At 39.8% G+C, this 13,270-nt stretch overlaps 1 protein-coding gene across 1 annotated transcript in view; it reads left to right on the top strand.

Annotated features, from left to right (window-relative positions):
• Nucleotides 1–13,033, top strand: part of SURF4 (surfeit 4) — a 362,007-nt gene extending 348,974 nt beyond the window's left edge. The window contains exon 6 of the mRNA XM_044058470.1: nt 11,032–13,033. Within this exon, the coding sequence (XP_043914405.1) occupies nt 11,032–11,298 (267 nt within the window). The 3' untranslated portion in view covers nt 11,299–13,033. The remainder of the gene's footprint in view (nt 1–11,031) is intronic.
• The last annotated feature ends 237 nt before the right edge of the window (nt 13,034–13,270 follow it).

Below are 13,270 nucleotides of genomic sequence, written 5' to 3'. Positions count from 1 at the left end.
AACTATATATACAAACTCAGAGATTGCACTGCAGTGAGGAAATGGGTACATTTCCAAATTCCCACTATACAGCGATCTCCAGATAGAACGTCAACCTCACAACATCAAATGTACACTAGCATTTGCTGTTGTGGAGCTGAACATTTTTGGTTCGACCTTCCGTGAACTGGAAATTACTGTTATAACCATTCCCAGTTCGCATGAATGCCATCCGACATTTCAGTAGTAAACCTAGATAGATTATGTATGTATAGGTATATATACAATATCTGTATGAACATCTGGACCTGCCAGTGCAAACAACCACCTCAAACCACCTTTAATCACCTCCACCTCTGTCCATTAACTATCCCCCCACTTTTTCTTCTTCCCTTACCTAACAGCTAAACTAAGAGCCTAAACTTGCTACTACCTTAAGACTTATCTGCCATATACTTCAACTTGTTTTCTATTCATACCTTTCTCAAACTAGCAACAGTGGCTCAAATGTTTGCTCAAGTCATGTGGATCTATTAGGAATCTACTACTGTTGTAACCTTTATGCGAGATAAATTGTATATGTCTGTATATAACTTTTACTACTACAGTAACCTTTATATGATAAAAAAAGTGTGTGTGTCTGTATATAACTTTTATCTTTGTATGTACTTTCTTTTAAAACAGTGCTGTAAAAAAAAATAACTGTGTATGTGTTTCTACTGTGGAGCTTTTCTCCCCAGCCGTCCACTGAAAAAGGCAGCAGTTCAACTGGACTAACCCGGTCAACAAATGTCAAATAAAATAAATAAAGTTTATTTATAGATACATTTATATATATATATATATATATATATATAAGTGTGTGTGTGTGTGTGTGTGTATCTAGAACTTTTGATCTAAAGATCAAAAGCCCAAATCCGTTACCAACAAAAGCATTTTCATCGAAAAAGCACTTTCGTTAAAGTATGTTAAAAAAAAAGAAAGAAAGAAAAACACAAAATGTACTTGAATGCAGGAGGGCAAGCCCCCCCCCCCCTGCACCCCCTACTTCAATATTCTCACTCCAAGATCGCACTACAATGGGGAAAAGGGAATTTTCCCTTACCGCACCATAGTACGACCGGAACAGCAAGCATACTTATGCAAAAGTGCTGCTTTGGTGAACCCCTGAATGGTCTAATTGCTTTGTTTTGCTATGAAAGGCATGTACATTGGGAGCAGCTGTGAATCAGTGTTAAGGTTTCTTCCTCTGCAATAAAGACAGTGGAAAAAAATACACACCTCTGTGTCTTTTTTTTATAGTAGCTACTGAGATCCTGACTTCATTATGACTAATTACCCATATGAGATTGTCAGCAGTACTTGACAGGGTAAACTACAGATTTCTTCGTGTTTGTGGCATGTCAAGGAGGTGGACTCATTCCTCTGCAAAATAGATGAGAAATTAAGCTTAAAAAAAGTGGGTGGGCTTTCCCTTCCTTTAATTCCAAGGTAAGGATATGAAAGGTTTATGAAATACAAGCAGGTCTCTGGTACCTTCACAGTACTGGAACCATATTGTAGGGAGAAAACCATCCTAAGAGTTGAGTTAAACTGTAGGAGAAGTTGGAGTTTTCCTTTAATGATGCATAATCTTTACATTCACTTCATTTCGTGCTCAGTTTGACAACTGACAGCTGCTAGTCCTGTGCTTGGTTATGTGTCAGTAACTTGGCATCATAAGTTATGATATTCACTTGGCAAATGTACTAACTCTGTAAGTAGAGTCCTGAAGTACTTCTATGGCTTTGTGTAATCTTTTAAAAGCTTTTGTTACTGTGTAACTGTTCCTTAATGTGTACAGGAACACATTCACTCATTTTTCTGCTTATGATTTTTTTTTTTTTTTTTTTACTGTTCTAAGCTCTCACGAGCCAGGCAACCCACAATATGAGGGATTTGAAACAAGATATTGTACATATTTTTATATTTTCACATGCCAGTAGTTTTTTTTCCCAGTAGCTTTAGATGGTATTCTGAATATGTTAATTTGTGCTTAACCCTCTCTTCTGTGTATTTTAGCCCCACTAATTCAAAAGTATCATCAGATATTTTATAGTGTGCTCCTTTATATGTTCACCATTTTTCTTGTAGATTCAGAGGATTTATTGCTAACGATCAGACTTGCTTGTTTCAATGTGTCTGATGCATTTTCAGACATCCGTGCTTCAGATGTTTTCACTAGCAACAGCAAATAGCTTATTTTCTTGTTTCTTTTCAGAACTTTGCATATTCTTTTGAGAATACTTGTCTTTCCTTTCACACATCTTTGCAGAATTGTTCTTGCTACCTCTGCTTCTACATAACTGATAAAACGTAAGGTGGTACTTCCTGTTGACTTGAATGTTATCTGGACTATGCTTCCTGTGCATTTTATGGCTTTTTTTTTCACATTGCCATTACTGTAGCAGTGTAGTCTTCATTTTTCTCGGTGTTAACTAAAGATTTTATCATATGCATTTCAGTTATCTCAGTTAATTTCATTAACTTTGTACTTAATTTCTCTCCTTCAGCATATGCTTTTGATAAACTCTCATTTGCTTCTGTTTGTAGCCTGCCTTATTCTGATCATTTCTTTTATCACAAACAATTCTGTCTCTCATAGTGAGTCATGCAACTCACTAAATTCTTTACCTGTCTCAGTTCTTCATTTCATTAACAACAGAGCCAGCAATGTTTATAAGATCTTGAGCCACTGCAAAAAGCAAACAAAATAAATGCCAAGTCCTTTCTAGATTCTCAGTTATGTTTATCTTATACTTGCTGCCATTTTATCTTGTTTTTTTTTCACTTAGAGAAATGTGAAAGTGTTAAATACCTTCAATTACCCCTGCCCCTCCTGTGATAAACCGAAATGTGGCATAAGGTACACTTTCTGGCTTCTCAATGATTCCTCTGACACTGAGGAAAAATACATTTGTTGAAATCCAAGCTGCCATTTTGCTTCCACATTCCCTTCCATTGGGAGATTTTGTGGTGGTTGCAGTTTGAGCAGTTTTCTAACTGAGAATTAATACTTCTAATTGCATAAACTCTTGAATGGATATTTTTTCACTTCTGATCTCAGGTAATGTCTGTGTTTTAATGGAATGCTACATGAACAACACAGACACTGTGACTGTATTACTAACACAGACAGATAACTGGTGCCAGAACCATGGTTTAAAACTCAGTGGCCAAAAATGCATAATCGTACCCATTGGAAATGTGGCTGCTCCAGCAAACTACATCATTGATAACATACCCTAAGAATAGACCCAATAATCAGGGCTTTAGGGATGTACGTAGACATTACCTGACTTTTGACTAACACGTTTCTAAGTTAGTAAGGAAATCCTTCTAAGTTTTATGTTTGGCCCTCAGTGGACCTATCATTGAGTACAGTGCTCCCTTTGGTATGTACCAGGCACATGCAGCAGCTGCATGTACACAGAGGTACATCACAAAAATAATACAAGGCATAAACAACATGTCCTATGAGGATTGCTTCAAAGCCCTATCCGTATACTTCCTTACAGATTGTTGAGGGGGCAGTCTATGCCTAGCATACAAGGCATCCTTGGATCTTGCTCTGATGCACTTTTTTGCATATCTGGATAACAGACAGCATCAGAACTACAGAGACTTAAACCTTGCCTGCATCATGAATGGGACCTGGTGGAGGGACAGGTACGTGTCTCAGAATATTCCTTATCTAGATCAGGCTTCCCATCCAGGTGAAGCAAACCTCTTCCCTAACCATATTCAAGTGTAAACTGGACAAATGGATGGGAAATCTGAAATTCACCCCTGGTGTGGCACCTGTGTCTTTAATGGACAAAGACAGTCTGTAAGTGCTTGACTAGCCAGGCTCCAACATGCATGTAACCATTAAAATACCCCTAAAATGACCACTACTACTCTAAAAAAAACTTGTTTGATACATTTGAAAAGCTTGTAGGGCCCTTGTGGCTGTTAGCCTAGTATGTACCTATGAACTAGCCTTCTTGAGGTGTTTAATCAGACTGCTTCTACTAGCCTCTGTGAGGTACTTAATCAAACTGTTTCTACCAGTTTTATTTATATAACATACAGCTTCCTGTAGCTAGAAATTGACACATTTAAAACTTTATGCCCAATATACTGCACATATTTGTTTTCCTTAACTGATAGAGGAGTCTCAGAGGTTCAAAATGCTTACATTTTTGTAGCTTATTATTAAATGGCTAGAAAAATTTTATTTTTTTTTATGAGTAGTAGTCTTTTGTGGGTCAAGAACTGGTGAATATCAGATTAATTATTGCGATCAAAAGTGAAGATGTTTATTTATTTAAATTTGTTGACCGGGAATGTCCGACTGGACGTAGGTCCATTTCAGCAGAGGCCTGGGGAGAAAAGCTCCACAGTTAAAATAAACAGACAGTATATACATTGGATTACATAGTGATTAACAATTTACATAGCAATTACTTACAACATATTTACAGATGAAGGACATAGTACATCAGTAGACAACTAGAATCTTTATCTGTGAAGTGCATACTAGACATTAACAAATGTTACAAGAAGAAGAAGTTTGTGCTGTATAATAAGTACTGGCTTATGAGCATCTGAGCTTGCTATAAGATGTTCATCGTGTTTCACTGCTGCAGTCATTACACTTAGGTTATCCTGCCGTCAGGCGGTCCCGCAGTCGGCCAGAGTTCCAAAGTCTTGGTCCGGCGTCTGTTGCTGACGCCTCCTCCCTGACGTCAGTGCGTCAGGGGTATATAAGAAGCAGCCGACTCCATTTTCTTCAGTCTTTCTTGCCGCACGGTGCCCGAAGCAAAAGCAGTTCGCAAGTGCTGGTCGGCCGACTCCTGAGATATCTATTTCGAATTTCAGAACCGAAGTCTTCAATAAAGCTAAGTACCCCATTGGGGAAACTTTTTCTTGCCTCAGACCGATGTCAGTAAAAGTTAATAATTATATTTCTTGTGGGAAGCAAATACCTCATAAGGATTTTCATTCTTACTGTATTCCATGCCTAGGCCCAGATCATGACGTCACTAGTTGCTGGTTTTGTACTAGATTTAACAAACGCACTATTAAACGTCGGTTTGATTTTGCTCGCCATTACTTTGGCCGAAGGTTTAATTATAACATGCTGTCGGAACAACCGACTACCGGAATTCACAAAAAATGCAAAGATAAGGCTAAGGACAGGTATCCGAGGCCCAAAACTGACGAAGCCTCTTCTAGGCCATTCGCCAGTTCTCAGGGAGGCACTTTCGCAGCCCTTGACACCCACAACCTCAGAGCCACAGGCCACGGCCGACTCCCACGTGGAGTTGCCTAGGCCTCTGGATACTCAAGGTGTTGGCCCTACGGAGACTAACCCTTCAGATGGGTCCGGAGCTGCTGAGTAGGCATCGGCTTTTGAGGGTGTTTTCAGACCTTCACAACTTACCATTGCATCTACAGCCAAGTCTAAAACTACATTAAAGACAAAGAAGCAAGTATTGTGTTCACCTGGACAGGCCTCCATGCCTAAAAAGCAGATGCTCAAAATGGCCGAAGACTTAATTACTCTGATCAGGGGTTCCCATCCCCCTCCTGATAAAAGGCCTAGGCAGGTTACAGACTATGATTCCTCTGACCAGGTTTCAATATATTCTGATTCCTCTTCAGACCAGGGATATTCTTTACCCCCCTATGAGGACTCTGATGCTGAAGAATCAATTCCTTCAGCCTCTCCTCCTGAGGATTACTCTTTTGGGGAAACTTTACATACCATGAGGGAGCATTTCCATTGGGAGGGCCAGGATTACTCAGAATCCAAGAAAAGGCTCAGAGACTTTCTTTTATTGCCTCAGCACAGGCCCCTTGCTATTCTGCCAGTGTTGGATATTGTGGACGATGTGTTCTCTGAATCCAGTTTAAATCCAGATTCTTTACACCCTGCTCCAGTCAAGCCAGACAGGTACTACAGAGTCCCTGACTCTCACAAATTTCTTTATAAAAACCCTGCTGCTGACCCAGAAAATATTTCCCAGGGTCCCAAAGGGGTCAAGGCCTCCACGGCTAAAAATCAAGTTCCCTCGGACAGGGATTCTAGAGCATTAGACAGATGGGGGAAGAAAGTTTACACCTCTGCAACTTTAGCAGTAAGGGCTTTAAACTACCAGTTTCACATACTTAAATATCAACAGTATTTACTGTCTCAGTTAAAACAGAAAATGAGTACAAGTGCAGAACAACCTGATTTTAAGGAAATGCAGGATTCATTGCATGCAGCTGAACAAGTGGGAAAGCACACTTTGCAATGTGGTTTTGATTCATTAGAAGCTTCTTGTAGAGCAGCAGTTACAGGATCTGTGATTCGAAGACATGCTTGGTTAAAGGAACAAACCTTACCAGATCATGTTAAGGCAAAATTATTGGATGCTTCATTACAGCAAGATATTTTATTTGGTGTTAAGGCAGAAGAGGTATTAAAGAAAATGGAGGATAAGGCAAAATCTGTGCAAACAGTGAAGGATTTCTGACAGGTACAGCCACCAAGATTTTGCAGGAATTGGCCTACGAAGTATTGGTCCTTTCCAGTGTCAGACAGGCCACAAAGAGGCAGATACAGATGCCCAAGAGGCACATCTCAGCACCAAGGCTCTTACAGAGCACGACAGTGGGGTGCTTCAACCACAAAAGGAGGTGAGGACAAGTCACAACCTTACAGGAAACCGTCCTAATGACTTCCCCCTTCCAATGCCAAACTCTTCCCTTTTGGCAGCTCCTTTAGGGGGGAAACTAGCGTTTTTTTCACAAAACTGGCAAGCAATCACCCAAGACAAATGGGTTCTGAATATTGTGTCTCAAGGTTACAGGTTCCACTTTCACACTTTACCAAGGCTAAAAGGTATGCCAGACCTGCCACACAATTAATGGGCAGAGGCACAAAAACAAATTACAGCCCTCATGGACATGAGAGCTATTCAAAAAGTACCACAGCAGGAACAAGGACAAGGATTTTACTCAAGACTCTTCCTGATCCCCAGAAAGGACAAAGCCTGGAGACCCATACTAGACCTTTCCACTCTAAATACTTACCTGGATGTTCCGAAATTCAAAATGTTGACACTACAGCAGCTTCTTCCCATGTTGGGCAAGAAAGTTTGGCTTGTTACTTTGGACCTCAGAGGCATACCTGCATGTCTCTATCAGACAGAATTGCAGAAGATACCTCAGATTCATAGCTGGTTCAATGCACTACCAATTCTCTGCACTGCCCTTTGGCTTATCTACTGCACCCAGGGTCTTCACAAAGTGCCTGGCACCAGTAATTGCTTTTTGCAGACAAAAAGGAATTCAAATATATCCATACCTGGACGACTGCCTGATTCAAGCGGAGAGCAAGGACATTCTTCTAAAGCATCTGGCGTTTGTAAAAAAGTTGTTAAGTTGCCTAGGGTACACAGTAAACGAAAATAAGTCAAAACTAGTGCCCTCACAAGAGAGAATATTCCTGGGTGCCAGCTTAAATACAACGGCCCAGATGACTTATCTCACGCCAGACAAACGAGGACAACTAACTCAGTATTTTCAAATGATGGCAACAAAGTCCCAACTCCCTGCAAGAAAAATTCTGCAGGCCTTGGGATTCATGGCATCCTGCATTCTACTACTTCCATATGCCAGACTGCATATGAGGAAATTACAATGGTACCTAAAAAGTGTTTGGACTCAACACTCTCACAGCTTGGAAACAGTAATGCCACTAATTCCCTGCCTACAACAGGAGTTTCGATGGTGGGCCCAGGCATGTCACCTCAACAAGGGTCAGACTTTCACTCTTCCCACAGCCAAGCAGACTTTAACAACAGAAGCTTCGGATTATGCCTGGGGAGCACACATGGCAGGAAAATGTATTCAGGGCAAATGGACCACAGACCAAATGCATCTTCACATCAATCAAAAAGAGATGTTGGCTGTACAAAATGCCCTAACAGCTTTCAAGGACTTTCTGCATCCAGGACAATTACTATTAAAGACAGACAACACCACCGTAATGTGGTACATAAACAAGCAAGGGGGCACTCATTCTTACCCCCTATGCAGACAAGCCATGACCTTGTGGAGCACAGCTATAACTTATCAAGTTCATCTGCAAGCACAATTCCTGCCAGGAAAGAAAAATACTCTGGCAGACGACTTAAGCAGAAACATCATGTATCCTCACGAGTGGAAATTAAATCCACAAGTTTTCAGCAGGATAATACAAAAATGGCGGTGCCCGGACATAGATCCCTTTGCCTCACCACTGAATTGCCAACTACAAACATTCTGCACAAGGACTTATCACACACAAGCATGGAAAGTGGATGCTCTTTTGTTTAGCTGGAAAAGCCTAAATGTGTATGCCTTCCCACCTCTGCCTCTCCTTTCAAAGGTACTCCTAAAAGCCAGACAAGACAAACCACAGATGATTCTGATTGCTCCAGACTGGCCACGCCAACATTGGTACCCAGTCTTAAAGAACTTAGCTCAAGGCCCACCTTGGATTTTGCCTCAAATTCCACACCTTCTGACTCCGCAAAACAATCAGATCCTGCACAGTCAGCTCAAAACCTTATCCCTGGCTGCATGGCAGATTCATTAGCCAAACAGACAACACCTCTATCTAAAGCTGTTATGGATGTCATTTTGGAGGCCAGGAAGCCTAGCACCAGGAAATCTTATTCAGAAAAGTGGAAGAAATTCTGTGCCTGGAACCAGGCTCAAAGCCTTGACCCTCTTGTCCCTAACATTCCTCAGATACTACAATACTTAACTGAGATGCTGGACAAAGGACTATCCTTCTCATCCATTAAGATCCACGCTTCTGCCATTTCGACTCATTACAACACAGATCCTCCTATTTTCTCTCATCCGTTGCTGAAGCAGTACTTCAGAATGGCAAAAACATAAGACCGCCCCGGAGATTACCAACTCCTACTTGGGACCTCAATTTTGTCTTGGATAAACTCACTTTACCTCCTTTTGAGCCAGCCAATTCAGCAGAATTAAAATAATATATCATGGAAAACGTCTCTGCTACTAGCAATAACCTCAGCACGAAGAGTCACAGAACTACAGGCACTAATGGCAGTGGAGCCTTTCATCATTTTCCACCAAGACAGGGTTTCTCTAAGAACAAACCCTTCATTTATGCATAAGGTGATATCCAGTGTGGCTCTTAACCAAAACTATTCACTTGCCAACATTTTATCCAAATCTCCAGAATAAAGGGGAGAGAATTCCACATTCCTTGGACATACACAGGCAATTATGCTTTTATTTGGACAAAACAAAAGCTTTCAGAAAAACTGAGCAATTGTTTGTATCTTATGCTGCAAAATCACAGGGAAAGGCTATTTCAAAGCAGACCATTTCAAAGTGGATAGGACACTGTATCAGGTTCTGCTACACACAACATGGGAAACCTGTACTATCTAACATTAGACCACATTCCACCAGGGCAACTGCAACCTCTACTGCCTATCTTAGAGGAGTACCTACCAAAGACATTTTTGGAAGCTGCAACTTGGAGTTCAGTGCACACCTTTACCAAGCATTATCACTTGCCTCTTTACTCTAGATCCAGAGCTGGCTTTGCCACTGCAGTGCTGCAGGGCCTCATAGCCACACCAAATCCTCTATAGAACAAGCCACCCTGTCTCAGCTTTGGGATTCTACCCAAGTGTAATGACTGCAGCAGTGAAACACGATGAACATAGTACAGTTTTGTACCTACCATAAATGTAGATGTTCGAGTGTCTTCACTGTTGCAGTCCTGGTTACCCACCCGCCATCCCCTCTTTCTTAGCTGGGTCTTATCTATATCTTTCTACACTATACTACCTATGTGGTATATTTGCTGGTTACTGAAGGTTTTGTTTTTACCTTACTGTATGTTTTGTAAGCAGTATGTATTGCCTATCTTTTTGGGGGCACCTGATATCTGGGGCAAGAAAAACTGAAGAAAATGGCGTTGGCTGCTTCTTATATACCCCTGACACACTGACATCAGGGAGGAGGTGACAGCAACCGATGCCGGACCAAGACTTTGGAACTCTGGCCGACTGCGGGACCGCCTGACGGCAGGATAACCCAAGTGTAATGACTGCAGCAGTGAAGACACTCGAACATCTACATTTATGGTAGGTACAAAACTGTACTTTTTAAGACTGTCACGTGTATATGTCTTAGGGCTGAATAGTTTCACAAAATAAGTATCACCTAGAAGCAGCATGAATGAAGAAAACTGGGACTCTTTGGAAAGTTGTTATAAAAAGCTAGAAGTACAAGTAACAGTTTAATGAACAAGGTGTTAAGACTGAGCAGTGTGACAAAAAAGTATCAAGACTGTAATTGGACACTGGCATAGGAGCAAACATCTGGCAAAAGATAAAGGTAGACTGTTGGAAGTACATGAGAAGAATGTTTGAGGATGGAGAAAATTTCAACTAAAGAAGCTGGAGAGGAAAACGGAATGAATAGTTGTAGGTTGTAAAAGAGACAGACAGGTATATTGTTATGCATAAAGAAGGAAAGACTGTATGAGTAATGGTATTTTAACTGTGTAATTCTCAGTTATATATAAGAGAAGTAAGAAGCATTTTGTTCGGCTGAGATTGCAGGGTAGTGATCTAGGTAATTGTAGGGCTGCATAGAGTCAAAATGGTGAGAATATTCTCTTGATGAACTGTTTCACTGTAAGCATATACTCATCATAAGTAAACCGTATATGTTGCATAATAAAGTGCTAAGGTAAATGTGTTTGGATTTATTACAGCTTCTATGATTTTTATTTTCTTTATTTATTTAATTCATTTATTTATTTTTATTTTATTTGTGGCTAATAATGGGTCCTTGTGGTTTAGTTAATCTACCTGTAAAATAATTGCATGTATCTGCTTTGAGAAATCATATCTGCCAAGATTTCATGCTTTGACAGACACCATAAATTATACATGTTGGTCTTCTTTAAACATTACTTGTTTCTTTATTTTAATACAGATTATTCAGAACATCGTTGGTACAGCGTTGATTGTTTTGATAGCAATTGGATACAAGACCAAGCTAGCTGCATTGACCCTAGTTGTCTGGCTTTTTGCTGTTAATGTTTACTTCAATTCTTTTTGGACTATCCCTGCCTATAAACCATTGCATGACTTTTTAAAGTATGACTTTTTCCAGACAATGTCTGTAATTGGAGGTCTTCTCATGGTGGTCGCACTTGGTCCAGGAGGAGTTTCTATGGATGAGAAGAAGAAAGAGTGGTGAAAAAATGTACTGTTGTGAATATTAACATAAAGAGGACTGGTCATTTGGATTTATCATGCAGTTTGTGGTGTCTACCACATTTGAAACCCCCTGCTTGATACGTTTTTGCACCTTGGGCCAGATCCTTAATATTTATTGGCTTAAATCATGCAGTAAAAAAGGCAAGGTTTTACAGTTAATACATTCTGTCTTTGAAATCGTTATGTAAGGGGTTTCAGTGATAAGTTATTAATTTGCAACAGTTTCTGGATGTACAGTTATTGCTGGATAGTATGGACATAAAGGCATCTGCTGGTGTGCATTTATATTAAGCCAATATACCACTGATAGTTGTGGAAGCCCATAGTAATATACTTTGACATTTTATCCTACCCTAATTTTCCTTGCCTGTTGTGGTGAGGTACTTAATTTATGTATGTTACAAGGATGCATTCATTTTCTCTGTTTGTACATTTTACCTACACAATTGTTACTGACTAAATGTCCTATTAGTTTCATTTTGTTATGTTTTTTTTGACATTATTGTGTCCTGAGCCACATTGTCTGAATCTATTATGTTGTCTCCAAAAAGTGATTTATTTCATGAGGGCCTTGAGGAGTATGATATTTATTTTCTGCTACACATTTATTTATAGTGGAAATAGAAAAGATGTTTTCCTGAAATGTGTTTACTTAAACGGATAAACACACATTGCTCATTTCTGCTTAGAATTTGTTTCATGTAAGTTTAATGAAAAGTGTATAATGTCTGTTTGTTTTAATTAAGAAGATAATTTCATTTGATGGTTTCTTTGTGATCAGTGCTTCCTTCATATGGAGCCTTACTGAAATAAGGCCTTCCTTCCTCAGTAAGATTAATACCCTGATGCCTGCATCAGTTGCTGATACACTGCCTCCCCAAGTGTCTGACCTAGCTTTTCATAAATGTGTTTTGTAAGTCTTATCCAAACCACCTGTTGTTGCCATTTACCCTCTTTTTCCATTGTATTGCCTGCAGTAGGCTGATTTTTTTTTGTTTATGTTTGCTGACCACCCCATATCCTTTGAGGCCCATGACTGTGGTATTTTAGTTAACTATAATTAGTCTTACCCTGTCTGCATTCTTAAATTGTCTGAAGGTAATATGCCAGTTTCCTACTGTTTTATTTTTAAACTGTCTACCATTGCAGATTCAGCCTCCAGCTTTCTGACGGTTTTGTATAAACCTCTGTGTGGTTTTGTTATTGGTTACTGTTTGCTTATTAGCAGCCTTGCCCCTGGTCTTTTCATATTGCTCATCTGTCTTGTTGGTGTAGTAATTTTTTCAGTTTAATACAATCAGGGCTGGTAACCTGGTACGTAAAAATCCACTACCAATCATTAGCGGACCAGAGTTCCGCTGTGGCGACCCCTAACCAGGAAAAGCCGAAAGACACAAACAAACAAACAATTTTTTGTGACATCTTCCAACAGACATGAAATTCCACTTGCACACTTTCCCTGGCTCATAATTAAAGATGCTTTAGTGTTTTAGCCTTGCTTTTTGTCCACGTAAAGTATCATTTGAGAAACAAGTGCACTCTGCTATTTTCATTGTTAGATATTCTGAGTGCTCCTGATAGAGAATTCGTGGTGCATTTCCTCATCTTTTGTCTCTCACAAACCTTTCATGGAAATTCAAAACATCATGTGTGACGCTGCTTAAAACCATATGGAAAGTTAAACAATAAAGGCTGTCTGAGGCATCTAGTTTTAACCTGTTTTCTGTTGTGATATGTTGTATGTTAATCTAATAATGCTGCAGTTATTTTATTTATATTTGTTAACATATTTAAATGCCTGAAAGCTAGACACTGTGCATGGAAACATTTCATACACATGATGTTAAAATTAGCAGATGTAGAAGTGCAGTGAGCAAAGGAGTGGATAAGTAAGCAGCCTTTAAAGGTTACGGCACTTACAGGGTGGGTGAACTGCCACTTGAGGTAGACTA

This window comes from Protopterus annectens, chromosome 16.part0, assembly GCF_019279795.1.
Source record: "Protopterus annectens isolate FY-2018-M chromosome 16.part0, PAN1.0, whole genome shotgun sequence".
Taxonomy (NCBI): domain Eukaryota; kingdom Metazoa; phylum Chordata; order Ceratodontiformes; family Protopteridae; genus Protopterus; species Protopterus annectens.
This window is presented reverse-complemented; position numbering and strand designations above follow the sequence as displayed.